General features: G+C 40.7%; 1 protein-coding gene across 1 annotated transcript in view; it reads left to right on the top strand.

Annotated features, from left to right (window-relative positions):
- Nucleotides 1–6: 6 nt before the first annotated feature.
- CA8 (carbonic anhydrase 8 (inactive)) overlaps nucleotides 7–12,872 on the top strand; it is a 92,374-nt gene continuing 79,508 nt past the window's right edge. The window contains exons 1-2 of the mRNA XM_019661129.1: nucleotides 7–107; nucleotides 1,266–1,457. Coding sequence (XP_019516674.1) covers nucleotides 8–107; nucleotides 1,266–1,457 — 292 coding nt within the window. The 5' untranslated portion in view covers nucleotide 7. The remainder of the gene's footprint in view (nucleotides 108–1,265; nucleotides 1,458–12,872) is intronic.

Raw genomic sequence — 12,872 nt, 5'->3', positions numbered from 1 at the left:
CCTTCCCATGGCGGACCTGAGCTTCATCGAAGATTCCGTCGCCTTCCCGGAGAAGGAAGAAGACGAGGAGGAAGAGGAGGAGGGCGTGGAGTGGGGCTACGAGGAAGGTAACCCGCCGCGCGCCGGGGCGGCCGGGGTCCCGGGACAGCGCGTCCGAGGCTGCGCGCCGCGTGCGTCCCGCGCCCCGCGGGTCTCGCGCGCTCCGAGCCCCTCCGCGCCCCGCCTGCCCACGTGGGTGTCTGTCGCCTTCCCAGTCCCCGGCCGGCCGGGGTCGGGACGCGAGGCGCTCCGGGGACAGCGGGCGGGCCCGCCGCCTGCTCTGGCGCTGGGGAGCCTGGCCTTCCTGCCGGGCAGCCGTTGGCACCTGCCTCCATCCGGAGGGCGAGCCTTAAAGCTGCGGCGGTGACATTTCTGTCTTCGGAGTAGCTAAGAAGAGCAGCGTTACGTTGTACTCACCGCCTCGAGAATACCATGTCCGTGAAAGTATTAAATTCTTGTTTGCTCTGAAGACTGGTAGAAGAAAGTATTTCTGCCTCTACTCTTTTCCCGAAGGATCCTGAGAAGGCTCAACTCTTTCCAGACATGGCCTAATTTCAGGCTGACTCAGCGGGCTTGACTTTTTAAAAAGTTTAGTTTCCTAAATTTATCCCTGAAGATGTAGGTCTCTTTAACAGAGTTGACCACAGGTGCTGATATTGACTACATCTATTGAAAACAGTGTAGAATTTATAATTTTAATTTAAAAATATGGAAATAGTACATATGCATGAATACAGGTATGTATATAGAGACATAGGCACACTTCAAAATACTATACTTGCATTTCTGATAAGAGGTGTTTGCTCACTTGCTTCAGGTCTGTGGATTTGGGCTCTCACGGAGCCTGTTGAGAGTTACAGATGTTTGCCAAGTACTGCACATAATTGAAATGATGAGCAGAGGAAATTTTTGTGGCATTATCTTTTTTCTAGTCACTTAAAGATGACCTGAATTTCCTCCCGTCATCAATTACTACATCTATGTGGATCAATACAGAGTATTTTGTTAGTCCAGGATTTTGTATGTGGTATTTGATAACATTGGAGCATGCAAAATGCGAATGCAAAAATTCACACCCTGACCACATTTTATCTGTAGAGAGATCGGAGTCATAACCCTCTTAATAATGTCAAGGGTCATAAACAGTGTTTAAACTCATTCTTACATGTTAAATGTTACTGTAACTTTTTTTAACCTGTTTTAAATTTGCTTCATTTTGTCGTTAGGTGTTGAGTGGGGCTTGGTGTTTCCTGATGCTAATGGGGAATACCAGTCTCCCATTAACCTGAATTCAAGAGAAGCTAGATATGACCCCTCACTGCTGGATGTCCGCCTCTCGCCAAATTATGTGGTCTGCCGGGACTGCGAAGTCACCAACGATGGACATACTATTCAGGTTATCCTGAAGTCAAAATCAGGTATTCAGCGAGATGCTTTTGTGTGCTCTTGTAGACTCGAAGTCATCTGGGAACTACTGAACTCTCATTTAGCTTGTACAACCTTATAAGTAGAACTAACACAGCTCCATTGTCAGGATACCTTTATATATTATAAAATGCATTTTGGGAATTATTTTCTGAAACATTTTTGAAAGGCTGAATTTATGAAGATGTCAGTTTGGTTGTTTTACGTTGCATGATGTTACTCTAACAATCAGTTCATCAATGCATACTTTGTGGAGTTTGTGGAAAGGTATATGCAGGTGTACCAATCTGCATTTTGTCCTAAATTGTTGATTAGCTTAAATCATTTAGATAATTATAATTCTCTGTTTTACTGCATTGTAAAACTAGACATTAGGATTTATTGACATTATTGGGCATTCATAATAGACTTTTCAAGTTCATTTTCTCTCCTATATTAATATGACAAGAATTTTAACTAATAGCAATCAAAAACACCCTCTAAACTCAGCAAAAAATTGAAATGGCAAACAAAGCTCTTGCTTTAATTAAAAATCATTTTTAACTCCCCTTCTCCCTCTGAACCTATTTGAGATGGATTTGAAATGTTGTGTGGAAAAGGTATTGGATAATTACTAAGAAAATTTGTTTTTGGCTTAAATGTAATGAAGAGGAAAGCAGGATTTTAAAAGTTAGCATTAATATTATGCTTTTCATAGTGAATAATAACTATTATTTTCCTTTTAGAAAGAATGGAAAATTAGAATATGTTGAAATGTTAGGAAGTGCTTAGTAAACAGCGACCAACTGTGCTCAAATTAATTCTGGATCAATAAGATTGATGTTTCAAGCCATAAAAATTTTAGGGTTATTTTAGTAGGCAGGGCAGATACTAATTACCAACTCTGGACTTTTTTTATTCATTGTGAATATTCCTGAGCTTTAATTTGAAATCCATGTGATAGTAGCAGATTCATGTAGTCTTCCCTGCTATTCTGACTTTAGTCAAAGTATGGGCGTCACCCAATCAGATTCTAGGTTTTATGTGTACTTAGTTGAAGAGACAGCTTCAGATGTAAATTTGAGCTTAAATCAGAATTTTTTGGGGAGGTTATATATAATGGGACATTATGTATTATTTTTTAAATATACAGTAAAGTTATTGAATGCTGACTTCTGGTGTATAAAAAACATTTTAAGGTAATAACGTGTGTTGGCATGTTGACATGCTTTTGTACTTCTGGAAATAAAATATTTGTATGTCTGTATAACGAAAACACATTTCACCATGTGTCAGTCACTATGGCGAGTCAGTGTTGGCTGAATACAAATGGATAAGATGGTTCTTGAGAATTCATAGTTTAGGGAAAACACAATCCTTTTCAAAGTATTGTTGTAAATATGGTATGATAAGTGTTAGGAAGTTTTATGGGAGCACGGAGGAATGACCGAGTACAAATACTGTCAATTAAGACAACGTGTGTCAATTCCTGCTCTAAGATCAAGCTTGCTTGATCAAATTGAAGTTAACATTTTCTTCTGGTACCTTCCCAAACACTCACAATTTCCCTCGGCCTCCTACCTCACCCCCAGAAAAGACTATCAAGCATTGTCTTGGCCCTCTAACCGCAGGTATGTTTCTTCCTCACGTGGTTTTTTTTGCCTGTTGATGCTCCTACATCCTCCACCCCAGTCACTGAGGAGGAGCTGTCTGTCTGTCCGTCTAGGCCTCATTTGGATACACATGCTCCAGACCTGTGTTTCTGGGGAGGACTTACTCCTTTCCGGCACTGTAATAATTTCTTCTTCATTGTTTCTCCAAAGTTAAAAAAAAGTAACAACAACAACAAAAAATACCATGTCTGGACCAGTTTAGTTTTTTTTCTAGGATATTTAAGCTTCTCATAGGAATAGTTTGCAAGACCTGAACACCCTGTTATTCATTAATTTAATTCACGTTTTATCTTGATCAAAATAGAATATAAACATAACTTAAACAGTTGACTGTTACTATATTTCTTTCTGCCTCTGGGTACACCCCACCCTCCCACCAAAAACTTTTTGCTCTGGTGACAAGCATTTTCAACTCAGCTGTTTCTCCTGCTGTCACCTCCATACTTCTTAATAACATGTTTATACTGTCATGCTTTGTTATTTAAGATATCTACAAACTCCCTACTATAGAAAATGAGGCTAGTTTTTGTATTGCCCTCCTCCCCTTGTGGTTTTGCTCCTCTATTGTCCCTGCATACTTAAATTATGATTTTTATTTACATTAATACTCAGTGTGCTAGAGTTTCTAGGTTTATTCCCTGTTACGCAGTTCATTTTCCAGTAACTTCTGAGAAAAAGGGCGTGTGAGGGTAAACATTTGGATACCTTTTGTGTCTACAAGTGTCTTAATACACCTCACAGCTGACTGGAGTTCGCCTGTGCGAAGCAGTTCAGGCTGGAAGTATCGTCCCTCAGATACTTACTTGATTTCACTGCTGCATCACCTCCGGCCTCCAGTGCTGCAGCTAAAAGATCTAGTGCCACCCTGCTTTTCAACCCTTTTATGTGACCCTTTTCCCTCTCTAGAAGCTTTTATGATTTCCTCTTTATTGCTGTTGCTTTGAAATTTTACAGCCATATGCCTTGGTGGGTTTTTTTTTTTTTTTTTCACTCTCTGTGCTGAGGACGAGGTGGACCTTTTCAATCAGGATTTCTCAGAAATTTCTCAGAAATGTTCTTCTTTTTCTCAGAAATTTTCTTATATAATTTCATCAATAAGTTTTTTGTTCTTTTTTTTATTTCAGTAACCTTTTTTCTTTGTCTTTTTCTTCTACTTTCTGTAGATTTCTTCATCTTATATCTTTCAGATTTTCTATTGGACTTCTAACTTCTGTTCTTAAATTTTTATTTTCTAAAAAGTTGTGCTTATTCTGTGAATTATTTTAATTTTTAAAATACAGCTTCCAGTATTTCATGAATTCAGAACCTTTCTCCGTGCTTTTCTGTATCACTGTTTTTCTTTTCACTGCATATCTCTGTTTGTTCTGTGTTCCTTCTATTTGTTTTGGCCTCTCTCTTTTATTATTGGAGGTTTTCCTCAAATGTCCAGTGATCTTTGGTTCTTTGTTCATACTTAGGAATGGGTCTAAAAAGTGGATTAGAAGCTCTGTGCACCTGGGCAGGAATTAAGGTCTGGTGGCTGTCACAGTAATGGGATTAGGTGAGGACCTGGCCATGATATTGGAAGAATCTTCATAGGTTTTATCAGTTTCTCTGGAGGAGGGTGCGTGGGGCCTCACTGCTGGCTGTCAGCAGCTGGCTATTGACCACAGACAAGAGAGTGTAACCAGAGTGGTATGTTTATTACAGTTGGTGAACCTGCATTGACATGTCATCGTCAGCTCAAGTCTGTAGTTTACCTTAGGGTTCACTCTTGGTGTGCATTCTGTGGGTTTGGACAAATGTATAATGATGTGTATCCACTATTGTAGCATCATACAGAGTAGTTTCACTGCCCTAAAAATCCTTTGTGCTCTGCCTGTTCATCCCTCTCTCTCCCCAACCGCTGGCAATCACTGATCTTTTTACTGTTTCCACAGTTTTGCCTTTTCCAGAATGTCATATATTGGAATCATATATTAAGTAGCCTTTTCAGATTGGCTTCTTTCACTTAATAATACACGAGGTTGGGCAATTATGTTTGCAAACTCATCCTAGAAAAAGCTACATACCTCATTGCTGAATATCACTATAGTCACCTGCCAAGTACTCCCCTTGGGAAGCTATGCACTGATGCCAGCACCTAGTCCACCCCTCAAAGCAATTTTGGAACTCTTTTTCTGGAATGGCCATCAGAGCTGTCATCATATTATCCTTGATGTCCTGAATGTTACCAAAATATCTTCTTTTCAACATTTCCTTCATCTTCAGGTAAAGAAAGAAGTCATTGGGGCCAGATCAGGTGACTTAGGGAGGGTGTTCCAATACAGTTATTTGTTTACTGGCTAAAAACTCCCTCACAGACAGTGCCGTGTGAGCTGGTGCATTGTTGTGATGTAAGAGCAGTGAATTGTTGGCAAAAAGTTCAGGTTGTCTAACTTTTTCACGCAGCCTTTTCAGCACTTCCAAATAGTAAACTTGGTTAACAATTTGTCCAGTTGGTACAAATTCATAATGAATAATCCCTCTGATATAAAAAAAAGTTAGCAACATCGTTGCAACAAGTTTGCGAACTTAACTGTGAGACCTTATACATTGAAGTTTTCTTGGATGCTGTCATTAAAAAAAAAATTATAGAGTAAGCACAATTTTTTCTTTTAGAAATTAAACTCACTTCATACACACCACTCCACTGAAACGTTAGGCCTCACGGAGGCTGTCAGTGGCCTGGGCTGCTTTGTGTTTTCTTTCTGTTATTTTGTTTTTTGCTTTGTTTATATTAAACAATAACAAAGAATTACCAGGAAGAGTTACAAAAATTATAGCATAATTTAAATGCTTATACCTATTAAAAATTAAAGCTTTTAACATAATCCTAATGATATAATTCTTACATATAATTGCATGAAGCCTCCCCCCCACTATGAAAATTTCCAAACCGAGGTCAATGATGATTTTCTCATTCCACAATCAAATGGACATTTAATTTTTTTTTTTAAAGATTTTATTGGGAATTGGAGGAGGGCAACAGTGTTGGGGAATTGGGGAGGGGGACCAGCCAAGTTGTTCTTCAATCTTCGTTGTGGAGGGCGCCAGTCGCCATCTGGCTTCCCGTCGGCAGCTCGTGGCCTCTAAGCTCAAGGTGCTATGTTCAATCTTAGTTGCGGGTGGGCGTAGCCACCATCCCATGCGGGAGTCGAACCCGGCAGCCTTGTTGTTAAGAGCACACCCTCTATCTACTGAGCCATCAGGGCGGCAGCTCAGCTCAAGGTGCCGGGTTCAGTCTTCGTTGCAGGTGGGCATAGCCCACCATTGAATAAGCAATCTTGTTGTTACACCAGCTGAGCCATCCTACCACCTGCTGGCAGCTCAGTGACAGCTCAGCTCAGGTGTAACGCCACTAACCCATGTGGGAATCGAACCGGTGGCCCTGTTCAGAGTTCGTGCTCTTAAGCTAACTCTTAACCAACTGAGCCACTCGATCGGCCTATTTTAAAATTCTTAAAATATTTTAATTCTGCTGCATTTGAAATGGAATTTTTGAAAACTCTTGGCTCCTGTTGGTCTCTGACACATGACCTCCTGATATTTGTTCTTAATTTTGATGGACTTTTCTCTGCCAGGTCTTCATTCTCCATTATCCTTAAATAGTGGGATTTCTCAAGGTTTCCTCTTCAACCCGCTTCTCTTGTACAACATGCACCCCATAACCAGTGCATGCATACAATTTGGTACTTTCTTCAGTGTGCTGTTTTCCAATAAAACACAAATGAGTTTAGGCAAGGGGCTGCAGTCACAGGTTCCCTGAGTGGAATGGGCCCCTGGGGCAGCCTGTGCAGCTTCCTGTCTCGGATCCTCTGGTAAGCAGCTGGGCGTTCTCAGCTTGATCAGGTCAGGAGAGGAAATTTATTCCTCACTGAGGAAATCCATTCTGCTTTTGAGTAATTCCAAAGATAAAAAAGTTTTGTGAGCTCCCTCATTGTTTCTATTTTGGGATTCTGGGCCTACCAGAACAAATATAATTGTGCTTTCAAATGACATCTTTTAAAATATTGACTACCATTGCTGTATCATGAAGTTGCCATTTTCCTTTTCAGATATATTAGTTCCTTCAACTGTTCCTCATATGATATTCCTTCATTCATTAATACTTATTTATTGATCATTGACTATAGGAATTACAAACTCACTTGTCTTTGAGAACTAGACAGGTATTACAAATGAGAGCAGCCATTTGTAGTTATTGTAAATAGCTATTGACCCTCTGCTTTATCTGCTTTATAGTGTTGGGAAGCCGTAGGAACTGGTGGGGACTGTGGGAAACCAGCAAACTGCAGAGAGCATGCCCAGTTTGGCAGATGGTTAACGTGTCAGAAAAAGCTGGAGATGTGGACCTGTGAACCAAACACACACATTCACTGCCTTCAACTGGTCCACAAGGTGCAGTTGGCAGTCCTTGTTTTACCTTATGCAAGGTAGTCCATGCCTTGGATAAGGTCAGTGAGGACCACATCCCATGCTGGCCCTCCAGGAGGTTACAGTGGTAGGTTGTGAAAGACAGGTGTATGGGGGGAGATTATTTTAGCTTGGGATTATTCGGAAAGGATTTGTGGAGGAAATGACATTTGCAGTGGTCCTTGCAGGGTGAAGTGCATTTGGATCCAGGAGCCCGGGATGTGTGGGAAGAGAGGGCAGTTGTGCAAAAAAGACATGGCTGTGGCTATGGGAAGGTTTAGAGGGCGTGCAGGGAAAGGCACATCCTTAAGTACATCTGGAAGGAAAGTGTCATTCATGTTAAATGAGGTTAACAGAAAATATAATGGAGAGGTTATGTTGGAGCAAATTCATGAGGGACCTTGAATCAAGTATAGAGTATAAATAACTTTTTTTTTTCTGTAGGATAAAGTTGTAAATAGCATGTTGATTTAGGAAAATTGACCTGGCAGCACTGCATAAGAGGGGATCTGAGAGAAACTGGGAGTCAGTTTGAAGGTTATTGGGTGAGACTCAGTTAACCAAGATTGCAGCTATTGTGTTGGCAGTGTCAGTGGAAAGGAAGGGATGACAGAGTGATGTCAGAGATGCCACCTGCAGAGTTTCAGTACTGGTTATGTGGACCAGGGGAGAGGAGGGATGGGCTGGGGTGGAGCCCCTAGGACTGGACCATGGATTGGATCCTGTCACTGGTCTCCCTCTGCTCTGAGCATATTTCAAGGTGGCAGAGTATCTCCTAACGTGGAGTTGAGCCAAGATTCGCATTCCGGGTGTGACTGGACCAGGCGGTTGGTCCTGTTATCTCCCTGAGCAGGGAGAATTTTATTAAGGCTGCCACATATATCATTAATTTCTCTGTGGGACGCATGAATCACTGTGCTGCGGTAATCTTAATTTAGTGTACACAGACAAAGTAAAATGGAACATACTTATAAAAAGTAGCTTAAGTATAAAAATACAAGTATAGATTCCCACCTGAGTGGTTTGACACTTAAGTTGTGAAAAAGTGTGAGACTGCCCAAGCTTGTGCAACAGAATGTCATTCCGTCCGATGACCAGCAGTGTGTTAAGGGTAATGCCATTTTTAATGGGCCATCGGTATGGGAGAAATTGCTAATCAAGATAGGTCATTTGTGCCCTCCACTGTAACTTATTATAAAAACCTTAATTAGAAAATTTTATTTCTGCGTCTTTTAGGATTCTCAATGTAATTTTAGGCTAGATTATTATTATTAATCATACTTTAAAAAAATGACAACTCTTCATAGTGTTCCTTGGCAACCTTGCTGATTTCAAGATGAAGTCGTCAAAAGTACCTTAAAACTATTTTCACTTAAGAAGAGACTATGTATTATTTATTTATATGAAATGTCGGGCTTGAATTTTTTATGATTATATTTGTTATTAGTTAACTTTAGGGGATTTCAGTTATCTAGACTGTGGCCCAGTTGCCTTAATCTGGTTCATTTTGCTTGTGTAGATCCAGCTTAACTTGCCTTGTCTCCATATTGTTGATGATATTTATTCTTTGTTTAAAAACTTTATTGGGAAACAGTGTGTTTTTCCAGGACCCATCAGCTCCAAGTCAAGTAGTTGTCTTTAATCTAGTTGTGGAGGGCGCAGCTCCTTGGCCCGTGTGGGAATTGAACCGGCAACCTTGGAGTTATGAGCCTGCGCTCTAACCACCTGAACTAACTGGACGCTCCTATATTTATTCTCTAATACAAAATAAAGCTGTAGGTTAAAAGCTGGAGACAATAAAAAGAATTGATTTCTGCTTTTAAAACATCAAATGTCAAAAAAGAACTACTATTTTTGGAATGTTTCGTGAATACATTTTGGATTCCTTAAAAGTTAAACAGGATATAAAATCCTTAAACATATTGAGAATGACCTGTTTGGGCCTTTGGATCCTTCGGGGGTACATCGGGGCCACTGGCTGTGGTCTCCCTCCCCACTGGAGATGTGGCTCCGCCAGGCTCCATCACTGGCCTTCCCATCTTTGCCTGGGCTTTGAGAGCAGCTCTCTAACCAGTTACGCTTGCCCTTTGCTGGCCCACCTTCCATGCAGACATGCAAGTCATATCTTCAAGTGCAAAAATATTAGCCTCCTGCCTAGAAATCATTGATGATTGCCTCCTTGCTAAACTCCAGCCCCCGAGCATGGGCTGCAGGTCCTCTCCTGATGCTAACGTCTTAAGACCTGGCTTTGGCCGTTGCTAACCTGTGCCCTTATTCTCTTGGAACACTCTCAAGCTGTTTCCCATCTCTTGAGCCTTCCTCCGCCTCTTCTCTCTGCTGGAATGTACTTTCTCATTCTCTCTGCTGGAATGTACTTTCTCACTTCTCTTAGCTTACTCTTCAAGGCTCTACTTAGCTGTCATCTCCTCCGAAAGTTCCCTGATTTTCTGATGCCCCTTGGTTTTGCCTTGACCCTTGCTGAGTACCCTCCTAGTACCTTGTATCCTTCCCCTTACTCTCCTAATGCAATTTATTTAAACTATTAAATTCAGCTCCGTAAGCACTGAGAATGCCTTACCAGCACTGAGACGATATCATTTTTGGGTGGTCAGCACAGGGCTGGGCATGGAGTCCATCTTGAAACGTATGTTGAACTCAAATGAAATGCGGGGGAATAAGCCTTGATTAACAGCAGCCTGTTCACCATCTGCCAAATTTGTCTTCAGCACAGGATTAGAGAAGCTCAGATAGATTTAGGAAAATATACATATATCATGTCTTTATGGGGTTCCAAATTTTGCAGAAGGATTTCTTTTTATCTCTCATAAGCATAATGGCCATTTCTATTAAAGGGCATTAAAGAAAATGGATGCAGAAGTAATGACATCAGTTGATTTTATATTCTTTTCACAAGTTTGTCATTCTAAAGAAACGAAGCATATCATCAGTACGAGTTTCATATTGTTTCATTGTAATTTTATTGAGCTTAATGACATCACAACTAATAAACCTGCCATCTACTGACAAAATATAACTCAGCGAAGTTTGATAATCATAAATGTTAGGAAAAGTATATACCTTTTGGTATGAGTGGTTTCCTTACTTAAAAAGAAAGCTATGAAAAGTCAGAATAATGCGTTAAGAGGATGTTGCGAAATGAGTAAAACAGAACTACTGTTTATATTTAGTCTATAAACACAATCATTCTTGGGGGATGAACAGGTAATGCTTTTACCTGGCACCGCATAAAATCCTGAATTCAGTATTTTGTCATTTTTATTTTTTAAGATTTTATTGGGGAATTGGGGGAGGGAACAGCATTGGGGAATTGAGGAAGGGGAACAGATAAGTTGCTGTCCTTTTGATCTTCAGTCTAGTTGTGGAGGACATCGCTTCACTGGCCCTTGTTGCTGTTGTGATCATTGCGCTCTTCCCGGGAGAGGCAGATCAGTTGCTGGCCTTTGGACGGCTGCTCACAGCAGCTCACGGTAGCCCACGGCAGCTCCACTGATGCCTACGCCGTCACCGGTGACTCACAGCAGCCCAGCTTCAGGCTGAGCTGTTGTTCACCATCTTAGCTGTAGAGGGCGCAGCATCACTGGCCCATGTGGGATCTGAACCAGCGGTCCTGCTGCTCAGAGCTTGCGCTCCCAAGCCAACTTTTAACCAATGAGCCACTCGGCCGGCCCTATTTTGTCATTTTTTTATGGCTTTGTACAGCCACGTAATTTTAGTGTGGTTTAACTTTGGGTTAGTCTTCAGCAGCAAAAGTGAAAGGTACCCAGCAGCTGATTGCTGGCTGAAAGCTGCCTATTTGTCACCTCTCCCTGGGGTCCAGGCCTGGGCAAAATGCTTCCCTTCTTTGTGCTTATTTTCATTTAATAGAATGTAAGATCCACGAAACCATGGAATTCTGTCTGTTTTGCCAAAATAGGTGTGTCTTAAGTGCTTAATACAGTGCCTGGTGCAATGTAGGTGATAAAAAATGCTTGTTGAAGGGATGATTAAATGGGTCCCTGTGAGCCTTGAACTTCTCCCTACTGAGACATAGATCTGTGGAGCTGGAATTTCCAGGCTCTTTAGAACGTAAATTCTAACCCCGTTTTAAACTAAAGGCTTCATTCCTGTTAAAGAAATACTAGGCATTGATTGGGTGGGGAATATATTTTTGAAACATGGATCTCTTTTTGGTCCCCTGAAATCACTGTCAACATCAGTTGTAACATTAATTTTTGTTAAGAAAGTACCAGTAGACCGCTCTGTAGCAGTTTCAGAAATTGTGTGTGTGTGTGTGTGTGTGTGTGTGTGTATGTGTGTGTGTGTGTGTGTTCTGAGTATACATGATGAAGAGGCTTTGGGGGAAGATATATATATATATAGATATAGATATAGATATATCTATATCTATATATATATTTATTTATTATTATTATTTTTTTTAGTGTATTGGGGTGACAGTGGTTAGTAAAATTACGTAGGTTTCAAGTGTACAATTCTGTAATACATCATCTATATATCACATTGTGTGTTCATCACCCAGAGTCAGTTCTTCCATCACCATATATTTGATCCCCTTTACCCTCATCTACCACCTCCCTCCCCCCTTACCCTCTGGTAAAATTGCCTTTTGCTACCGATGCTCTTTGTCTTCTTTGAGATGGTAGAAAGCTTAGAAGCCAATTTGTAAGGCACAGTTTGCAAGGACTTTGGGACATTTGTTTTTGTGATAGCCTCAATTTCTCCATCTATTTTATTCCTGTCTTCCCCCCCCCTTTTGCTCTTCTTTGTAATTTATGCTTTCTAGCTGTATTTTATGTACCTTGATATAAACAGCCTTAAATTCCTTTCAAAACAAGTTATTAGATGAAGAACCAACCAAATATTGCTGTTCCGATTCTCTTCTTTGAGTATTAGAATAAGGATGGACAATAAAACTGTTCCTCCAGAGAGCAGTTTGGACACTGTTACTTCCTCCACAACAGCAATTCAAGTGTGAACACTCATCTGTTGGAGAGAGACCACTTCTGTGGGGATGGGGTGAATTTTGTCAGCTCCTTGACTGAAAAAGAACCCATAATTCTTACCCGGTCCTATTTAGAATGAACAGTTTTTACAGGGACAATGCAAACAACCTTTATTTGTGTTGAAATTGGCCATCGTAATAAACTTTATTTCAAGGTTCTCCATATGATATCGGGGAATGTTTAACTAAGGAAAGTATTTTATTGCTTCAAGGCAGGTTCTTGTACAAATTTATTTTTCATTATCCTTTAGAGTGCCCTTGTTTGTAACAAAGTTTTGGGTCATATCCAGAAATGAGAA

Source organism: Hipposideros armiger, unplaced genomic scaffold (genome assembly GCF_001890085.2).
Source record: "Hipposideros armiger isolate ML-2016 unplaced genomic scaffold, ASM189008v1 scaffold_336, whole genome shotgun sequence".
Classification (NCBI taxonomy): domain Eukaryota; kingdom Metazoa; phylum Chordata; class Mammalia; order Chiroptera; family Hipposideridae; genus Hipposideros; species Hipposideros armiger.
This window is presented reverse-complemented; position numbering and strand designations above follow the sequence as displayed.